Source organism: Halichoerus grypus, chromosome 2 (assembly GCF_964656455.1).
Source record: "Halichoerus grypus chromosome 2, mHalGry1.hap1.1, whole genome shotgun sequence".
Taxonomy (NCBI): Eukaryota; Metazoa; Chordata; class Mammalia; order Carnivora; family Phocidae; genus Halichoerus; species Halichoerus grypus.
This window is the reverse complement of record NC_135713.1, coordinates 142,535,234-142,557,101: the sequence shown is the minus strand read 5'-3', so window position 1 is coordinate 142,557,101 and position 21,868 is coordinate 142,535,234. Positions and strand designations below refer to the sequence as shown.

Here is a 21,868-nt window from a genome sequence, read left to right as displayed (position 1 = left end):
AACATCCAGTGCTCCATGCAGTATGTGCCCTCCTTGATACCCATCGCTGGGTCTGACTGCCTTTTTTTTTTTTTTTTTTTTTTTTTAAATTTTTTTTTTTTTTTTTTTTAAGATTTTATTTATTTATTTGAGAGAGAGAGAATGAGAGACAGAGAGCATGAGAGGGAGGAGGGTCAGAGGGAGAAGCAGACTCCCCGCTGAGCAGGGAGCCCGATGCGGGGCTCGATCCAGGGACTCCAGGATCATGACCTGAGCTGAAGGCAGTCGCTTAACCAACTGAGCCACCCAGGTGCCCCCTGACTGCCTTTTTGATACCATTTTGTACGACTCTGGACCTTTTGCCACTGTTAACCTCCTTGCTCTTCTTCATGTATCGGCACATTCCGACCTGGGGGTCTTCGCTTTGGTTGTTTCCTGTGCCTGGAATGCCGTCCCTGCAGATGATCGTATGGCCCAACGTCTACTTCATGTAGGTCTCTGCCTGGATCTTGCCTTCTCAGAGGGGCCTCTTTGGGGTCATTTTACTGAAATTGTGCCCTTCTTTCAATCTCTGTACCCCGCCGTATTATTCACTATTGTAGTTTCATTATCTGACAGCATGTATTTTTTAATTTTGTTTTACTCTCTGTCTCATTCACTAGAATGTAAACAGCATGAGGATGGAAACCTCGTTTGTTTTACTCATCTCTTATACCCAGAGGTTTTGTAGTAAGTGCCCAATAAATATTTGTTGAAAAATGATGCAACTTATAAGCATCCTACCAAATGATCATCTATTTGAACATGTTTAGTGATAGGAGGCTCCTTTCTTCAGGACATTTTTTTTTCAAATTTGGTTTCTTTTAATTGCTATTTTTTTTATATGTTATAAAGAGTGAAGTGAAATCTACCTATATAGCTTCTCCCCTCTTCTGCCTTTGGGGTGATAATGGGGAGATTTAGTATCTGTTTATACCTGACAGACCTTCAGGTATGAAGATAGTTATTCTTTCTGCTTTCTTTGTTTTTTGGGCTGACCAGACCTGACTTCAGCTGTTTGTCTTTAACATGAGATGCTGTTTAGTCTTCTCCTGCCCTTGTTTGCCTTCTTTGTTATGTGGAATTTGTCCCTTTTAAAAAGCATGCTGTCCAGTCCTGAGTGTTAATCTTAGTGACTAGCTTCAGGTAGAGTAGGTCAATCAGCCTAAAAAACTCTACTCTTTATCTACAGTAATTCAGCCTGTGGTCAGTATAGCTCTTTGCCACTACATTGTCTTACTGATTCATACTGACTTGGAAACTTCTAGTTCTTTTTTTTTTTAATGAATCCCTCCTATCATATACTTGTTCTGATTTTTTTTGAGTTTAAGACATTCTATTTATTCCTTTTAAATCTCATGATTAGATTTGGCCCATTGATTTTGCTTCACAACTTTTTTTTCCCCCAGTTCTAATTGTTACCTAATATATTAATAAACTTTCTCAGTTTATGAACTCAAGAGGCCTGGGTCACTGACCAAGTGTTGTGTATGCTTTAGGTCAGCACTTGGGTGTGGCTGTTCAAGTGCATGCATCTACTAATCCAACAAACCACTTAAGAAGGAAACGAAGATCTTTTGGCCTTTCTTGTTCTTTTTTTTTTTTCTTAAGATTTTATTTATTTATTTGACAGAGAGAGAGAGCGCAAATAGGCAGAGCAGCAGGCAGAGGGAGAAGCAGGCTCCCTGCTGAGCAGAGAGCCCGATGCGGGACTCGATCCCAGAACCCTGGGACCATGACCTGAGCTGAAGGCAGGCGCCAAACCAACTGAGCCACCCAGGCACCCCATGGCCTTTCTTGTTCTTTGTAAATGTATTTTGGTTTCTATTGCTCTATTTTTTTCAGCTTATTGGTTATTAAAAAACTCTCTGTATTTTGAAAAGTAATTTTTTGTATTTGGAAATGTGGACATTTGTTCATCTCCAGTTTTCTGGCAGTCTTTTTTTTCCTCCCACAGAAAAAAGCTTAGCAATCTTAACTGAAAGTTAGGAAAATTTGAACTCTGAAGCTTGTTGCTTTAAAATATTTATGAAGCATTAATATATTATTCTTGACCTTCTTCCTAGATATTTCTTTAGTGTGTACTTTGATGTCATCATCCTATGGATCCAGGTTCCTCATCTTTTTTTTTTTTTCTTTTAAAGATTTTATTTTTAAGTAATTTCTATACCCAGCGTGGGGCTTGAACTCACAACCCTGAGATCAGGAGTCACATGCTCTACTGACTGAGCCACACAGGTGCCCCTGGGTCCCTCATCTTTATAAAAGTTTCACTAGACATTTTCTAGAGTGCAGTATTCTAATGTCTTAAGCTATCTGAAGTAAACAAAAATGTTAATAGCTCTTTGAACAGTTATTGACTTCGCATCTTTTTATTTCCCTTCTAAAATCTCAACCCTTAATTGGCACCAGAGTTGAAAATACTTCATGTAATCCAGGAAACCTTCTGCTTCGTAGGTTTCTTTCTTTTTTTTTTAAGATTTTATTTATTTGACAGAGAGACACAGGGGGAGAGGGAACGCAAGCAGGGGGAGTGGGAGAGGGAGAAGCAGACTCCCTGCTGAGCAGGGAGCCCGATGTGGGACTCGATCCCAGGACCCTGGGATCATGACCTGAGCTGAAGGCAGACGCTTAACGACTGAGCTACCCAGGCGCCCCCATAGGTTTCTTTTTAATGCCATCAATTTCTCCATGGAATCCAGTGGAAGCAGCTAGTAATTAGTGAGACAGGCATTCTTTGTCATGCTTACTGTCCTAGTCATCTATTGCTGCATGACAAATGATTCCCAACCTTAGCAACCTAAAACATTTATCTCACATTGTTTCTGAGACTCAAGAATCTGCGAGTGGTTCTGGCTTCTAGTGACTGATAAAGTAGTAGTGAAGCTGTTGTCTGGGGCTTTGGTCATCTCAAGGTTCACTGAGAGCTGGAGGATCTGCTTCCAAGACGCTCACTCATGTGGCTATTGGCAAGAGGCCTCAGGTCGTCTCCTCTTTTGGCAGAAGGCCTCAGTTCTTGCCATTTAGATTCTTCCATAGGGCTGGCTGTCTTACTTGTCCCAGGATGTGGCAGCTGGCTTCTTTCTGAGTGAGTGAGGCAAAAGAGAAGGAGAAAAAGCAAGCAGGAAGCCGTAGGTACCTTTTAGAGTTAGTCACTTAGTCTAGTTCATACTCAAGAAGGGAATTTAGACTCCACCTCTTGAAGGGAGGAGTACTAAAGAATTGTTGGATGTTTTAAAACACCCACACTTAGTCATACCCTGCTGCTCAAAATATACACATTTTGGTTCTTTTCTCCAAGGCTATCAAATGAATATTCAGTTGAAGCGGTAATTCTCATATAGTGAGTACAGATCATAATCTTTTCAGACCTTTTTAAAAATACGTGTGTCTGGCCATCCCAGACCTACTGACTCAGAATCTAGGAGTCAGTCATGGCTATCTGTGCTTTCAGAAATAAGCCTGAGGTAATTCTCTTGTAAGTCCTCCCCACTTTAAGAACCATTGACTGATATTAATAATGGTTACCAAGTTTTAGAGTATTATTAAACAATGAGGATAATTGGGTATCTATGGAAAATTAAAATTTCCTATTTGTAATTATCTTAAATTTTACTGCAGAGTTTTTTTTTTCAGTGATAATTTCTTTTTGAAATCACCAATTTTGTAATTTAAGCCAGTTGGTGCTAAGCAATTAATAATATATTGCATTTCTTGAGAAATATATTCTAGGAAGGAAATTAAATTCACTAGAACTTTAATTATTTTTCTCATGGAGGGCTTTTATGGGAAGTAAACTTTCTGCCAGTGTTATTTCCATTAAGCATCTCAGAAAGTAACAGTCTGGAATGATGGGGGAATCAAAGCAAAGCAAAAGAACGAAAACAAGTGGTCTTGAACTTTGCATTTGCACTTTTAAGCATTCTTTTCTAGTTACTGATGAGCCTTAACTTTTAAATTCTTTAATTATATCTTGTCATTTGGTGATCAAGACAGTATCTAGGCTTAGGAAGTTTATTTAAGGGTTCTGCAAGTTACTAGCTTTCCTCTTCTGTTTTAATTATCGTGGTGAGCTTAAGACAGCTGAACAACTATCTCTCGTTCTCCTACCTTCCAAATGATAGTCCCTCTTCCATCCTGTTTATATTAAGAGCATATTTATAACAGATCTGAGTTAAGGGTTATGTAATACTGTTATCGTGTGGCTGGATGAAGGAGCAAGTCCCAGGTTAATTCTCCTGACAGACATTTCTCTCATTTAAGTTAAAAAGAAATTAAAATGATTGAGAACAATTTGGAAATATAACCTGTATTTATCTTTTCCTTGCTTTAGTTGATTACAGGCATAGTGAAACCAGTGCAACAGCTCTGATGGTTGCTGCAGGACGAGGTTTTTCAAGTCAAGTAGAGCAGTTAATTAGTATGGGAGCCAACGTTCATAGTAAAGCATCAAATGGCTGGTAATTTTAAACTGCATCCATTCTTTGTATATCTTTGTATAGCTACATATACTGTTTTTGATTTCTGATGTTTGTCTTTATATTAAAAGCTATTGTGTAATAATTGCTGGTCCATCTCTAATGGGTGAATGAATAATTTGACTAGTTTTATAATTTTGAGAACATTTTTTCTCTGTCTAAATCTGATCTCTTTGAATTTTGGCAGGATGGCTTTAGATTGGGCTAAACACTTTGGACAGACTGAAATTGTGGATCTTCTAGAATCTTACAGGTAAAACTTTATACTGTGTCTAATTAACCCTCACTTCTTTTTTAAAAGAAGTCCATGTAAATCATGGACTATGACAAGGTAGGCTATAGTCTCTTATGCAGAGATTTTCTTTTTTCTTTTTTTTGAATTCTAAGGAACTTTTTTGTCTGATTTTGTTTTTTGTTTTTGGTAGGGTGCCAATAAGATCCAGTGTGCTATAATACTCTATTTCATTTTGAAAAACAGAAGGGGGATTTTCAGTTAAACATGGTAGATACACCACAGGTAATTTATCTTTGCATTTTCCCAAAACCTCATTGAAATGGTAAGGAAGGAATATAAAGTGTGCAAGCTAACAAAGTCAGAGAGATTGGAAGAGGACATAGCAACTGATGGAAGATACGAGTAAATTTTGGGGTAATTGACTTAGCAGAGCTGAGAAAACTGAAAGCTCAGTGCCTGCAGAGGGAAGTGCCAGTGAGAAACAAACTCATTTTAGCTTCTTAGAGGGTCATTTAATTACATCTGAATGACAGTGAAAGAAAGGGCCAAAACAAAAAAAAAACCCAAAAAACCCACCCAGACTTGACTGAAATTCTCTATGAGGAACATTTAGAATTCCCGATTCCCACCTCCCCTGCCATTAGATGAGATCTCCCTTCCCCACCTCGGCAGGAAGTGGGAAGTTTATTAAAAAATTAAGCCACACAAGCTTTGGACTTGGGGCTCCCAGGCGCAATGGGAGAGTGGGAGTGAGGTATCAAATAGAAAAGTCTCCTGACAGACTGAAGGTTGAGATATCATTCAGCCCATTCCGCTGCTGTCCCTGTCACCGTTTCCTTTTCGAAGCTTATGTTCTTCAGCAGAAAATGTGAGAATTCTTTCCTGGGAAAATAGACCAAGCCTATGGAAAAGAATTAGAAATGTGGAAAGTTTGGTATTCCTTCAGTGAAATGACCATCTTTAAGCCAGATAGCGCAAGAATCCCCTCTTGTGCACATGGAGGTTTTTTGTGCCTTCTCTTTGAAGATGAACAAACTAAGGATTGATCACCAGGCATCTTTGAGGGGGAAAAGCACCCACAAGCAAACAACAATAGCCACAAAAAACCCTGGAACTTGGATGGACTAAGCATCAGTGACCAGAAGAAAACTTCAAAAACTAATAGAAAATATTCATAAGACAGAAACAATGTGTTATAAAACAGGAACAGAACACAAATCTTTATTCAGATTTTATCTTCATGAGGGCTACCTAAATTTATCCTGTTGTTGTAGTCTACCTCCTTGTGCTATTCATCCTTCTTAACCTATTCTACTTTTTCTTTTGTCTGTAGGACCTGCCACCCTCTGATATACTTTTTTTCTTTTTTAAAATTTAAATTCAGTTAATTAACATATAGTGTATTAGTTTCAGAGGTAGAGTTCAGTGATTCATCAGTCTTTTTTTCTGTTTTTTTAATTTTTTTCAGAACTTATTCATCTTATTTTTCTTTTTTAGCTTTTTAAAAAAATTTAAATTCAATTAATTAACATATAATGTTTTATTAGTTTCAGAGGTAGAGTTTGGTGATTCATCAGTCGTATATAATACCCAGTGCTTATTATATTCTGTGCCCTCCTTACTGCTCATCACCCAGTTGCTCCATCCTCCCACTTCTCCCCTCTAGTAACCCTCAGTTTGTTTCCTATGATTAAGAGTCTCTTATGGTTTGTCTGCCTCTCTGATTATGTCTTGTTTTATTTTTTCCTCTCTTCCCCTATGATCCTCTGTTTTGTTTCTTAAATTCCACATGAGTGAGATGATATGATAATTGTCTTTCTCTGATTGACTTATTTTGCTTAGCATAATATCCTTCAGTTCCATCCATGTTGATGCAAATGGCAAGATTTCATTCTCTTTGATGGCTGAGTAATACTCCATTGCATATATGAACTGCATCTTCTTTATCCATTCATCTGTTGAAGGACATCGCAGCTCTTTCCACAGTTTGGCTGTCATGGACATTGCTGCTCTGACCATTGGGGTGCAGGTGCCCCTTTGGATCACTCTATTTGTATCTTTGGGGTAAATAGTTAATAGTGCAATTGCTGGCCACCCTCTGATAAATTATGTACTTACTGTATTCATGATTTATTATCTGTCTCTTTGCTCCACTAGACTTTAGTAAGCTCCTTGTCTCTTTTGTTCAGGGACAGAGCCCAGATATAGTAGATGTTCAGTGAATATTTGTTGAGAGACTGAATAAATAAGGAAAAACTCTTACAAATTAAAGAGATGATAGAAAAAAATTCAGAAGGGTGTCAAGATAAAGTTGAGAAAATTGGCTCACAAAGCAGGAAAAAAGGACAAGAGATGGAAAATTGTGGAAAAAAGATAAGACAATTTATTTCCTATATATCCTTTACCAGGAAGGTTTAGAGAATGTGCTCCACAAAAATGAAGAAGTAAAATAAAACAGGAAAACATAGCGACCAAGCACAGGAGGTAGTGAAAGAAATGCTCAGTGTGCCGGTGAGGAGCAGTGTTACTGTGATAGCTGCCCGCTAGCCACTAGGCCGAGTCTCCTAGGAGAGCTCCTGAGCAGGAGCGGGGGTGGGGGCGTGGCGGGAGAGGAGGAAAAGAGGGGAGATCACCTGATGTTTCTGACCGTAGTAAAAAGGCTTTAGGGGCACCTGGGTGGCTCAGTCGTTAAGCGGCTGCCTTCAGCTCAGGTCATAATCCCAGGGTCCTGGGATCGAGCCTCTCATCAGGCTCCCTGCTCCGAGGGAAGCCTGCTTCTCCCTCTCCCACTCCTCTGCTTGTGTTCCCTCTCTCGCTGGCTCTCTCTGTCAAATAAATAAAAGCTTTAAAAAAAAAAAAGGCTTTAGGAATCTTGTTAGAGACTTTGGGAAGAATTAGTGGTAAGTACACAGAAAACTAAGCAAATAAAAATTAGACATTAATTACTTGAGGAAAACCCAAAGGAAGAACAGAAGAAAGGAGGTGTAATCCTAGTTTGCTGTTGGGCTTTGGCTCAGTGGTAAGTAATGTTTGTGTAGTGATAGTAAAGGCCGAATGAAGATGTAATGAAAATTGTAAGGACCTATGTGGGTGGAAAGTGGACGGGAGCGGAGGTGGTGACCTAAGTTTTTATGAGAGATTCACAGATAATGATGAAGTTGTTAAATCAGTAAATAGCGGGAGGTGCGTGTTGCTTGGAAATATGGCTGCAAATACCAAAAGAAATGGCTAAAAGAATTGAAAAAGGTCCTAGACAACGTGTCTGTGTACAAAGAGGGTTTTTTGTTGTAAATTCTACAAAATCGTTTGTTTATTAACACTACATATATGTATTACTTTTATTTATTTATTTAAAGATTTTTATTTATTTGACAGAGAGAGACACAGCGAGAGAGGGAACACAAGCGGGGGGGAGTGGGAGAGGGAGAAGCAGGCTTCCCGCCGAGCAGGGAGCCCGATGGGTGGGGCTTGATCCCAGGACACTGGGATCATGACCTGAGCTGAAGGCAGATGCTTAACTGACTGAGCCACCCAGGTACCCCTGTATTACTTTGATTTTAAAGAAAAGAATCAGACAATGCTTTGAAAATCCTATGAAGCAAATCCTTCATTTAGGTAATTAAAGGTTTTAGCTAAAGTTAGGTTAGATAGTTAGATAGATTATGTAGATTTTAGATTAGCTATCTAAAGAAAAGAAAAAGATAATTTTAAAGGAAAAGATATCTAAAGAAAACATGTTTTATAATACATTGATAGCATTTGTTTTCAACCTATAAGAAAAAAGAAAAAAATGAATCTGAGGTTAAAATGTATTAAAGTATCTTTTATAGAAGAACATAAAAATGTTTTATTTGAGTTGGGTTTTTGTATTTTATTCTATAGATATAGTCGCAGATGAAGTGAATGTTTGAAGTATGAAATTAGTCTTGTCATTTTAATTTCATTAAATGATAATGAAGGTTAGAGTCACAAAGTTCTTAGCAGACCCAAATGCTAATTATGGTATGGCAGGTTTTGTTGTCATTTCAATAATCGCACCCAGAACTTGCAGTCCTTTTAGCGCTAATGCTTTGAATGTTCCAGACATTCTTAGGGTGCTGGAAATAGCTCAGTAGACACTGCAGATTACCAACTAGTGGTTATCTGGATAGTATTCTAATTATCCTACCTAACTGGGCTTTCTTTTTATTCTACAGATCATGACGTTATCAATTACAAATTTCAAATATTTAAAATTAAATTTATGATGTTTGCCAGATTATTGATAATTGATATATAAGGTTAGAGCTTTATTTTTTTTTAAAGATTTTTTTATTTATTTGAGAGAGAGCAGAGGGAGCAAGAACATGAGTTGGGGGGGCAGAAGGGGAAGGAGAAGCAGGCGTCCTGCTTAGCAAGGAGCCCAGTGTGGGGCTTGATCCCAGGACCATGGGATCATGACCTGAGCCTCGAAGGCAGACACTTAACCAACTGAGCCACCCAGGCACCCCTAAAGTTAGAGCTTTAAACAAAGGACATAATACCCTCTTCATTTACCTGTTAAGAAGTAAGAAAGCAAAAAAATTGGAATGTTTTAAAATGAATCTTAAAATTTAAAATAACGCAGTTATAATTTTAATATTTTCCCTACTAAAAGCAGGCTTAGTTACTTTTCTGCTAAGCTCTTTAGGAGAAATTGGGCTGAATTGAACTTCCTAGAAATCTTATTGATGGTTACTAGGGATGGCAGAAGGTTATGTTTTTACATATGGGATGAAGAAGCAAGCTATTATTTCAGTAATTTATGCTGATTCTGGGCTTTTAGAAAATAGCAAATCAATCTGCTTTTAGTATGGAGTAACCAAATAGCAGTCATGTTAAGTTGGTACCTGCAGAATTGTTTTTTGTTTTGTTTTAAATGTGGACTTTGCTTCAGAGTTTTGTTTATAAGAGTGAATAATTAGAAACAATCTATTAAGAAACTACAAATGAGGGCGCCTGGGTGGCTCAGTTGGTTAAGCGACTGCCTTCGGCTCAGGTCATGATCCTGGAGTCCCTGGATCGAGTCCTGCATCGGGCTCCCTGCTCAGCAGGGAGTCTGCTTCTCCCTCTGACCCTCCCCCCTCTCATGCTCTCTCTATCTCATTCTCTCTCTCAAATAAATAAATAAAATCTTAAAAAAAAAAAAATACAAATGAGGCATGTAATGTAATGAGCACCGGATATTATATAAGACTGATGAATCATAGACCTGTACCCCTGAAACCAGTAATATGCTATATGTTAATTAATTGAATTTAAATGAAAAGAAAAGAGAAAATACAAATGATGATCAAAGGTTTGTGTGTTTTAAGTTTTATTGAGGTAAAGTTCACAACCATGTAATTCACCCATTTAAGTGTACAATTCAGTGGCTTTTAGTATGTCTGCCATGTTACGCAGTTTTTTAAAAAGATTTTATTTATTTATTTATATATTTATTTATTTAGAGGGCAAGCAGGGGGAGGGACAGAAGGAGAGGGGGAGAGAGAGAATCTTGAGCAGACTCTGCACTGAGTGCAGAGCCTGACACAGGGATTGATCTCAATGACCTTGAGATCGTGACCTGAGCCAAAACCAAGAGTGGGAGGCTTAACCGCCTCAGCCACCCAGGTGCCCCATGTTATGCAGTTATTATGACAATCAATTTTGAGAACATTTTCATCACCACCCCCCAGGAAATCCTGTAATCATTAGCAAGCACTCCTCATCTTCCCCAACTCTTCCAGCCCTAGGCAACTAGTCTATTTTCTGTTTCTATAGATTTGTCTATTCCATACACTTAATCTAAGTGGAATGATACAGTACATGGTCTTTTTGTGATTGGCTTCTATCACTTCGTATAATGTTTTCAAGGTTCATCCATTCATGTTGTAACATCCTTTTTCTGACTGAGTAATACTCTATTCTATGGGTAGATCACAGTTTGTTTAACTATTCTTCAATTGATGAACATTCGGGTGGTTTCCACTTTCTGGCAGTTATGAATAATACTGGTATGAACATTTGTGTACACCAGTTTATGTGGACATATATTTCCATTTCTCTTGTTTATATACCTAAGAGTGGAGTTGCTGGGGCATCAGGTAATATTGTGTTTAACATTTTGAGGAACTGCCACATTGTTTTTCAAAGTGGCTTTACCATTTTATGTTCTCACTAACAACGTATTGACGATGGTTACAATTTCTCCACACCCTCTTTAACACTTACTATCCTCTGTCTTTTGATTATAGTCATCCTAATGGGTATGAAGTGGTATCTCATTGTGGTTTTGATTTTCATTTCTCTGATGAGTAATGATGTTGAACATGTTTTCAATGTGTTTATTGGCCATTTGTATATTTTCTTTAGAGAAATATCTTCAGATTGTGTTTTCAAGAAGTACTTATTGACAAATTTTACTTTGGATAATGTAATGTAAGCCAAAACATGAATTGTAGCTAGAACATTAAGTATCACTTACCTCCTTAGGGTATATTCAAGATTTGAAGAAGGACATCCTGGGAATCATTGGCCTTAAAGGAGTACTCTTTTAGATGAAAATTGAGTTGGTCATTTTTTTTCTTTTTTTTAAGTGCTTCACTGGAATTTGGAAATCTAGATGAAAGTTCTCTGGTTCACACAAATGGAAGTGACCTCAGTGCAGAAGACAGAGAGCTCCTGAAAGCTTATCATCACAGTTTTGATGATGAAAAAGTAGACTTGGATTTGATCATGCACCTTCTATACAATATCTGCCATGGTTGTGATGCTGGTAAATAAGTACTGTCTAAAATAACTGGAACACCAGTGTATACTTTGATTTCAAAATTAATATTTTGCACGTACAGATTTCTACAGAATTCCATTGGCAATATTGCATAAATAATCTCTTAAGTGTCATAAGTATTACAGTTTATCAGTATTTGAAAACTCGTGATATAGCTCATTATAGCTGGGCCTGTTGATTGGTTCTGGTTTGTAAAACCAGAGATTTAGTATTTAAAAAAAAATCCTTCTTCTCCAAGGTGCAATATTAATTTTCCTACCTGGATATGATGAAATTGTTGGACTGAGGGATCGCATCCTGTTTGATGACAAGCGGTTTGCTGACAACACACATAGGTAAAAGCTAAAGCTTTATATTTGTTGCTTTAAGTAACAGATAGGTACCATAGTGTATTTTTCCTTTCCACTGTCAACAGATACCAAGTCTTTATGCTTCATTCAAATATGCAAACATCTGATCAAAAGAAAGTATTAAAAAACCCACCTGCCGGTGTTCGAAAAATAGTAAGCTTCATAAAATTTTCTTTTGTCCATTTCATTAGTCATTGGTCCTGTGTTCCTATTAACCGTAAGGTAACATCCCCTTGCAGATCCTTTCCACCAATATTGCTGAAACCAGCATCACAGTCAACGATGTTGTCTTTGTTATTGATTCTGGTAAGGTGAAAGAGGTATGTATGGATAAGTTGTATTTTGTTTAAATGAAGAAGGTTAAGTTACTTTCCAATAAATGCTTTTATATTTCACTTTAATGGGAAGATTTCTGGTTCTGCATGAATTTAACGTAGTAATCGTTGATTTCTCTAAAGTAAATATTTTACCTTAAGCAGTTCAGAATGTAGGATCTAGTTATTGTAACAGATTATACAAAAAAAACTAGCCCCTGCTGATTAAATACTAGGAAGAAAGTAAAGGGTTGGCTAGTTACACTGAAAATTTGTCACAGTGTGAGAATTGGATTACGTATTTTGTATGCTTTCCTTCTTTCCTTCTGCATGTGGGCATGCACCACGTCCCTCTTGTTCAGTGTTACTCTCTAGGGCTCCACGTGTATAGTAGGTATTCAGAAGACATTTCGTTCAAGAGAACCATCCTGAGACAGTGTGAGCCGGAGTCAGAACCGGAGTTCAGCAAATGCCAGTTAGCAGCCGCACGGGCCCGGTGCCTGCTTTCATAAAAATAAATTTCACCGGAACACTGTCCTGTTCACTCTTTTACCTATTGTCTGTGGTTGCTTTCACACTGCAACTGGCATAGTTGCAACAGGGACGCTCTACAAAGGCTAAAATATTTACTCCAAGCCTGATATAAAGAAAAGACAGCATTTATTTTCTTTTAGCATTGGAATGCTCAGCAATTCTCAATACCCTTCACTTTGGCGGATCCTTTCACTGAAAGAATGGAAAGTGATAGAGGTGGTTGCTTTTCAAGGAAAGATACTATCTCTGTTGTGGAAAGCAAATGATGTCTGTTCTGGTGGATAGAAATGATCGTGTTTTAATGTGGGAAACATTTGTTAATTGCTTCATAATGTTTTTCAGTGCAATTTTTAGGAATATCTTACAGAAAATAAAATTTTATAAAATGTAGACATTTCAGTATAGTTGTATACTATAAAGAAGGGATACATTTTATTTTTTGTAAGAGGATAATGATGAATATATACCTTTTATAAGAGGATAATGATAGGATTATCACTAAAAGTCTGGGTGAGTCAGTGAAAATTCAGATTTTATTGCCCTGAAATTATGTAAAGCTGATGAAGTGGATTTTGAATATTTTAGAAATTAATTTCTGTGGGTGCCATTTATCAGGTAAACCCCAGTTTAGAACATGATGGTAGTGTCAGAAGTTATTTTACATACAAAACTGATAAATGTGACATTTTATTAAAAACTACATAAGTATCATCTTTTCTAAAAATCCCATAATTAAACTATTATGAGAACACATTTGTATTTGCTCTATATAACTTTTATGAAAGGGAAAGTGTAAGTCACTGAATGATTAAGTATATATTCTAGTTAGGAATGCATTCTTTTAAAATCGTTCTCTACAGTAAATTTTGGCTTTAGATTGTTTAGGGAATATAAGGGTAATAATGGTTCTTTTTTACTTTCTCTTTTGTAACATTCTGGATAGGCTAACTGCCTTAGTAGCTCAGTAGGGGGTAAAATGGAAAGGATTAAAAATTCTTCACTTTGGGGATAAGATTGGTTCAGCGATTATTGTTATTCTCATTCCTCCAGATCAGTTCCCTGGCACATATTTTAGAAACTGTCTTTCCCTGATCACTCCTATTCCTCGTGGTGATAGAAATCTGATAGGAAATGACCTCAAGAGAGTAGATAGTTTTTCTTCAGTCTTGATGTCTATGAGTACTGCCTGCTATTATCCAACTGTAGCAGAGAGAAACAAATAAGTAAGCAAGGCATGGAATGAGGAAGTTTTTACAGCTCTTCTGAGTTTATTTTTCATTCTTTTTCCTTAGAATGTTTGTAACCAGAGATCTGGATTTTTTTTTTTTTTTAATCTGTGCCCCATCCTAATTATCTAATCAAGAAGGGCCTTGAATTAAACTTGGCATGTTAAAATATATTCATAATATTTCTTGCTATTTCTTTTTAAGCACCTTTTATAAAAGTTTTAATATGAAGATAACTTAAATATTACAGAAATCCTTTGATGCACTGAATTTTGTTACAATGTTAAAAATGGTGTGGATTTCCAAAGCTAGTGCCATACAACGAAAAGGCAGGTAATGTATATTTAATATACATTTATTCACTCAGTTGCCTGTAAAATGGAAACATTTTGATATGTAGTACATATTTAATGTATATTCCGCTTTCTATATAAAATGTTAAAATTTTCATGTTAGTCTTAATTCTTATATTGTTTTTGCAAAGCAAGCCATTTTAATACTTTCTTTAAAAGTTGAATTCAGGTTATGTTAAAAATTTTTGACTAGTATAATCTGTCCTCAGAAGATGTAAGAAAGTTAAAAAACAAAATTAAAAGGAAAATATTTTAAACATTTGCAATACAGGATAAAGGGCTAATTTCTGTATTATGCGAAAAACTCTTTAAAATCAGTTCATAAAGACCAACACATTAAGCTCACATACACCACCTCATATATGCCAGAATAAGTGCAAATTAATGAGGAAATTTTTTTGCTCATCACCAGAATGGCATTGATGAAAATGTTTAACAGTACTTACAACAGAGTTGGCAAAAGTGTGGGCCAGTAAGCTTTCATAGTTTACTGATGAGTATAAATTGCTCTGACTTCTTCAGAGGACAGTTTGAAACTGTTTATCCAAATCTACCCTTTGCTGGTGGATTCCATTTCTCATCATTTATCCTGAGTGTACCTGTGCATGTGCGCAGACATGTATTGAAGAATGTTTTCCGCAGCACTGTTTGTAATAGTGAAAACTCTGGAAGTATTGTAGTTAAATAAATTATGCTATAGCCATACAATGGTATGCTAGATAACTGTTACCGGGAAAGATGTGGATATATATGTATTGTTATGGAATGAGTTCTCAGAATATATTATTAATTGAAAAAAGTAAGGTGTAGAACATGCATCTATAGTATTTGTGCTAAGTATATATATATATATATATATATATATGTTAGTGCTAAATAAATATATATAATGCTAAATATATACATAGTGCTAAATATATATGTTTTATATATATATGTTTGTATGTATATATTTCGGGCAGAAATGCATTGTCAGATTTGAGAGAAACATTAAAAAACAATTGTTGACTCTGAGAAGGAGGATTTGTGGGGCTCTTTGAAGGAAGGAGATTTAATTTTCATTTTACTTTTTTGTAGTTTGGTTATTTATTTTAGAATGTGCTTGCATTACCTTTTCTTTTTTAAAAAAGGGAAGATGAAAAAGTAGCCTATTTTTCAGTAATTATTTGACTAATTTTTCTTGCATTTTAACTAACAGGAAAACATCAGGTATTGACTCTAAAGCAGTGCCTCATATGCTGAAGATGGTGGTTGCATTATTTCTGTACTTTATAATGTCATAGAACATTCTTGAGGGCTTGTTGCTGTTACTGTGCCTGTTGTTTTCTTATGATAGGGTGTGGCTTGATGCACTAGCTAGATTTATAGGCAGTTAATCGTATATTATCTAGGAGGAAAATCAGAAATTGTAGGAATTTTCCTTGTCATCTTTTTTAACATATTTTTTGACAGCCATCACTGTGCAAGTGTTAGGGATGCGATGATGAATAAACTGTAGTCTGATGAGTAAAGTTTGAGGTGGGGGGAATGGTGCAATCCATCTTGGAATCCAGTAAAATAAGCAATTTTAATACCATGTGATTTGTGCTATGACTGGATAATGCTTTTAGAGGAGTTAAGGTAGAATCTGAGATAAATACGAATAAAGAGCTGTTGTGGAAAGGCTTTTCTAGCAGAGGCAAGGCATACACAAAGGCCTACAGGCAAGAGTGAGCAACAAAGTTGTTTGGATGGAGTTTAGTTTAGAGAACAGTGAAAAATGAGCAGAAACAGGTAAGTTGTGGACATGTCCTAAAGGATCATTTGTGTTTCCTCTCTCTTTTTCTTCTTCTTTTTAAAAAATATTTTATTTATTTATTTGATAGAGAGAGACACAGCAAGAGAGGGAACACAAGCAGGGGGAGTGGGAGAGGGAGAAGCAGGCTTCCCGCTGAGCAGGGAGCCCGATGCAGGGCTCGATCCCAGGACCCTGGGATCATGACCTGAGCCGAAGGCAGACGCTTAACTACTGAACCACCCAGGCGCCCCTCTCTCTTTTTCTTCTTAATGAACTAAAGGATGGCATGATTTTAGTATTGTTTCAGCTCTTTGAAGAATGAATTGGTAGAGACAAAACTGATGGCAGGAGGACCCGGTAGGAGGCTCTTTCATTAATACTTGCATTTACAATAAGGGAGAGATGACAATAGTCTGGATTGTGATAGGGGTGGTAGAAGATATTAAGGAGAGCAGTATTGGTGATCGTATGTCCAGGGGTAAGGAATAGTGTGGAGTCAAGGATGTCATACAGGTGTCTGTCTTAGAAACTTTTGTGGATGGTGGTGCCATTGTCAGGGAAAATGAGAACAGTGGTTATGTTGCTGAGAAGAATTAGCTTTTGATTGTGTTGAGTTTGGGTTGGCTGGAAAATCCAAGTGGAGCTAAGAGGCTTCTGAAGTATAGGTGTAGGGTTAGGATGAAGTGATCTCAGTGGATGGAAATTGAAGTTAGGAGGATAATTACGATCCCCTTGGGAGAGAGGATGGAATAGGAGAGCAGAGGGCTGAGGTCCAACCTCACAGGAACATCAACATTTAAGGACTGGCGAAGGATGGAAATGTCTCAGAGGAGGCTGGATAGGAGGGAAAGCGGTTGGGTTGATGGTGAGGACAGTACTGATGAAGGAAGCAGTGGTCTAGCGTCTCATTTTGTAACTTGTATCACAGTGTGTTGTAGCTTTGTGAGGGTAAGGTATTTCTGGATCTCTGTCACTTAGCATATTCAGCCTGGCCATTCATTAGCTGATACAGTGACTCTGGGGGAAATGACGGGAGGCAGCTTTTCTTCAAGATATTTTTCTCCTACCTCCCAGAAAATGATACAAGTCTCTCTGGTGACAGGAAACGCTACTCCCTTGGAGTTGTATAATGCTTACTTTGCACAGCTCTGAGCAGTGGGCCTGAGCACGGTGCTTGTGTCAGTTGAGTAAAGCTGATGAAATGTAAATCCCCATGTATTTTTTCATTATTTTTACTCACTTTCATACATATGTTACTTACAAATTTGTTTTTGTCGTTACCCTAGTAGGTGTGTCAGGTAGGTGTCATTCATGAGTTTTTATGAATGAGTCCCAGATGAATGAAGTGCCTTCTGGAAAGATTCAGAGGGGAGAAACATCACAGGAGGGAATCACACTCAGATGTCCTGACACCGGTCCATTGCTCTGTCTCCTAAAGCGCACTGCTTTTAGAGTTGCCTTGGTCTAGTCTTTATTCCTTGTCTGAATCTTAATTTTTTATTTCACTTTTAAGGGCAGGGAGATGCAGACCTGGAATTTGTTTCCGGCTGTTCAGTAGACTCCGATTCCAGAACATGTTGGAATTTCAGACTCCAGAACTTTTGAGAATGCCATTACAGGTAGAAATTTACTAAACTCTAAAAGGCTATTTTTATGGGTGAGGGAGGAGAGGGACCATTTCAACTTAATACCAGTAGGACTTTTAAATGATCAATTCCTTTTTTAAAAGATTTTATTTATTTATTTGACAGAGAGATAGAGAGAGAGCACAAGTAGGCAGAGCAGCAGACAGAGGGAGAGGGAGAAGCAGGCTCCCCGCTGAGCAGGGAGCCCGACGTGGGGCTCGATCCCAGGACCCTGGGATCATGACCCGAGCTGAAGGCAGCTGCTTAACTGACTGAGCCACCCAGGCACCCCTAAATGATCAATTCCTAAAACAAAATTATAAAATGTATATGATGGGAGGTGGTTATGTATCTAATTTTTTTTCTTAGACAAGAAAATTTGATCCATAAACCTCTAAAATTTTAAAGAATTACTTGAGTGCATTTAAATTATGGTACAGTTTATAGATATATCTTTTTTTTTTTAATGCAACATTTTAGAAATCTGACAACCACATAGTGTTCATCTTTCACATTCTCATTGAGGATTAGAAAAGAAATTATTTAAGGTCCAGAAGATAATACCGAAATCTCAGTTTAAGATGCTGAGATTAATCTTGGTAGTTTGGAACTGAGTCCACTGAGATTTCCTGGCCTTTATTAATTGTTTTGCTTTAGGTTTTCTGACTTCATGGAATAGCCAGACGTTGTAGTTTCGAGGGAAAACTACTGGAAATACATTAACTTGATTCTCTGGTGTGCTGAGCCAGATGCTAGCTTCCAAACTTTTAAAGATTTTATTTCTTCATTTGAGAGAGAGGGCATGAGCAGGGGGAGGGGCAAAGGGAGAGGGAGAAGCAGACTCCCCACTGAGCAGGGAGCCCAATGTGAGGCTGGATCCCAGGACCCCAAGATCATGACCTGAGCCGAAGGCTGATGTTGAACCGACTGAGCCACCCAGGCTCCCCTCCCATGATTTCTTTGAAAGTCAAAATCAACATAAATTTCAACATTTCAAAATTATTTGCTGTTCTTATTTATAGGAACTTTGTTTACATACTAAGCTGTTAGCCCCAGTGAATTGTCCTATTGCTGATTTCCTAATGAAAGCTCCAGAACCACCACCAGCTCTAATTGTAAGAAATGCTGTACAAATGCTTAAGGTAGGTGTCTTCATAGTTTTATTTTACCCATTTTACTTGAAATTTAAACACAGTGAGGATACATCTTACCTAATTTTGTACTTAAAAATACTATCTTAAATAATCTTGTACTTTGGATAATACTCTCATGGCAATTATAGTAAAACAGTAGATATAGTTCTTTTTTATATAAAGCAAAATATATATATATTTTTTAAGATTTTATTTATTTGACAGAGAGAGACAGCGAGAGAGGGAACACAAGCAGGGGAAGTGGGAGAGGGAGAAGCAGGCTTCCTGCTGAGCAGGGAGCCCGACGTGGGGCTCGATCCCAGGGCCCTGGGACCATGACCTGAGCCGAAGGCAGACGCTTAACGACTGAGCCACTTAGGCGCCCTGCAAAATATGTTTTTTATAAGATGTGGCAAGAGAAAATTTACATTTTCATTTCTTGATGATTTTTAGGTGTGTGATTTGATTAAACATAGTTTTTTGGTCGTGTCAAGTTCTGTTTTATGTTCTTTTATTTAGACAATAGATGCAATGGATGCATGGGAGGATCTCACCGAGCTGGGCTATCACTTGGCTGACCTGCCTGTGGAGCCACATCTTGGTAAAATGGTCCTGTGCGCTGTTGTCTTAAAGTGTCTGGACCCCATCCTCACAATTGCCTGCACGCTAGCCTCTCGAGACCCCTTTGTCCTGCCGGCCCAGGCCTCTCAAAGACGGGCGGCCATGCTTTGTAGGAAACGCTTCACTGCAGGAACTTGTAGTGACCACATGGCCCTTCTCAGAGCGTTCCAGGTACTGATTATTCTTGCCATTTTGTTTCTGAACTTGTTGCTGCTTTTAAACATGTGTCTGGGGCAAGTGTCACAATTAAAAAAGAGATATGATCCCATTAATTTTGTCTCATTATAAAGCCACATTTTATTACCAGCTTAGAAAAATACCTTCCTGCTGTTAATATGTTGGAATGATCACTGTTTGTCTCTCCTTTTTTTCTTCCATTTTCTCAGTTTTCTCCATGTAGGGATATGTGTATACATATATTGATGTTTATTTACTTGTGTTCATTTTCTGATACCCAAGTTCCTTATCTTTTAATCATATCTTGGGCAGGGAGTGCTCTAAAATTTCAGTTAAGAAGCAATGTATATTATTCAAAGTATGTAGAACAAACCTTGGAAGAAAATTATCTTGAATTTAGTATCTATTTATTGATTTTTTTATTTTTATTTTTAAAATTATTTTATTATTTTTTTAAAGATTTTATGTATTTATTTGACAGAGAGAGACACAGCAAGAGAGGGAACACAAGCAGGGGGAGTGGGAGAGGGAGAAGCAGGCTTTCCACCGAGCAGGGAGCCCGATGTGGGGCTCGATCCCAAGACCCTGAGATCATGACCTGAGCCGAAGGCAGATGCTTAACGACTGAGCCACCCAGGCGCCCCTATTTATTTATTTTTTTAGAGTACATCTTTTTCTTGTGTGCTCAAGACACTGTGCTAAGAACTTAATTTTACAAAGTAAAATCCAAATATCACTTAAGACTTTTCAAGGTAACAGTAGTGAGAAATTGAGGAATGTGATAAATGGGAAAGAAAAGATAAGGAAAATGGGATTCTGAGGGAACGAAATGATATGTAATGTAGAATTTCAGATAATGTGGAGAAGATGATGTTATTTCCTGAAAAGGTAGACATTTATCCTTAAATTCTCTCGAATGTAGACTGTGAGTGTACATTTTTTAAAAATTTCATTTTGTTTATACAGGAACTACTCTTTTCCAGGCATACAGGATTTTTCCAATATGTATAGTTTTTAAAAAAATAATGGCAAGCTGTTGGTGAGCATTATTGAACAGTGGATAATGCAGTGCTGTTGAGTTTATTAGATAGCATATGTTATAGTAGACTAGTTGAGTGGATAATAGGGGGAGATTTGGTGTAGAATTCCAATGTATTCTTTGCTTTTTTCCCAGCTCCTACAAAAGCAGAGAGGATAAATTACTGCCTTGGCCTTTTAGTTATATTCCAAAGCAAGAGAAGTCATTTTAAAAGAGGAGCTTTCTTATACTGCATATAGATGATTTCTAGAAATCACACTTCCCATTCTCAGATAAATTAAGAGGTTGATATAGAGGCTATTTTTGGAGGACTGGAGTAGTAGAATCCTTACATATAAATGGTGTTGTGATGGCTTAGTTAAAAACCTCTGACACTTCAGTGGAAGAAAATTAGCAGACACATCTGAAGAGGTAGCTGTTTTTACATAGCTGGTCATTTAGACTAATGGATACTTAGTTCTCACTGGGATTTTATAAACTCATTGGCTTTCATAGCATTTGATTGTAAATTAATGATAAATTTTACTTGATCATAAAGTCTTAGATTTTATTTATTTATTTTTAAAAGATTTTTATTTATTTATTTGACAGAGACACAGTGAGAGAGGGAACACAAGCGGGGCGGGGAGTGGGAGAGGGAGAAGCAGGCCTCCCGCCGAGCAGGGACCCCGATGCGGGATTCAATCCCAGGACCCTGGGACCATGACCCGAGCCGAAGGCAGATACCCAACGACTGAGCCACCCAGGCGCCCTTTAGATTTTATTTTTTAATATTTAATTTTAAAATTTATATTTTTTAAAAATTGAGATGTCATTGACATATTAGTTTCAGGTGTAAAATATAATGATACTATAATTGTATATATTGGGAAATGATCTCCACAGTAAGTCTAGTTAACATCCATCACTGCACATAGTTACAAATTTTTTTCTGTTGTGATGAGAACTTTTAAGATTTACTCTCTGGTGTGTTAACTAGACTTATTGTGGTGATCATTTCACAATATGTAGAAATACTGAATCACTATTTTGTATACCTGAAATGAATATGACGTTGAATGTCAGTGATATCTCAATTAAAAAAAAAGTTTACAAAAAAATATCTACTCTCAGGGCACCTGGGGTGGTGCAGTCGGTTGAGCATCCAACTCTTGGTTTCTGCTCAGGTTGTGGTCTCAGGGTCATGAGATCGAGCCCC

The 21,868-nt window shown here is 37.4% G+C and overlaps 1 protein-coding gene across 6 annotated transcripts in view; it reads left to right on the top strand.

Moving 5' to 3' along the window:
• YTHDC2 (YTH N6-methyladenosine RNA binding protein C2) overlaps positions 1 to 21,868 on the top strand; it is a 70,871-nt gene that overhangs the window by 25,685 nt on the left and 23,318 nt on the right. For all 6 annotated transcript variants that reach the window (XR_013445866.1, XM_078067616.1, XM_078067615.1 and 3 more), the window contains 10 exons: positions 4,352 to 4,478; positions 4,684 to 4,749; positions 11,328 to 11,506; positions 11,760 to 11,856; positions 11,937 to 12,024; positions 12,111 to 12,191; positions 14,196 to 14,278; positions 17,589 to 17,694; positions 18,723 to 18,842; positions 19,353 to 19,625. Coding sequence is in view for 5 of the 6 variants with exons in the window: in XM_078067616.1 (XP_077923742.1) it covers positions 4,352 to 4,478; positions 4,684 to 4,749; positions 11,328 to 11,506; positions 11,760 to 11,856; positions 11,937 to 12,024; positions 12,111 to 12,191; positions 14,196 to 14,278; positions 17,589 to 17,694; positions 18,723 to 18,842; positions 19,353 to 19,625 (1,220 nt within the window). In the remaining variant the exon portion in view is untranslated. The remainder of the gene's footprint in view (positions 1 to 4,351; positions 4,479 to 4,683; positions 4,750 to 11,327; positions 11,507 to 11,759; positions 11,857 to 11,936; positions 12,025 to 12,110; positions 12,192 to 14,195; positions 14,279 to 17,588; positions 17,695 to 18,722; positions 18,843 to 19,352; positions 19,626 to 21,868) is intronic.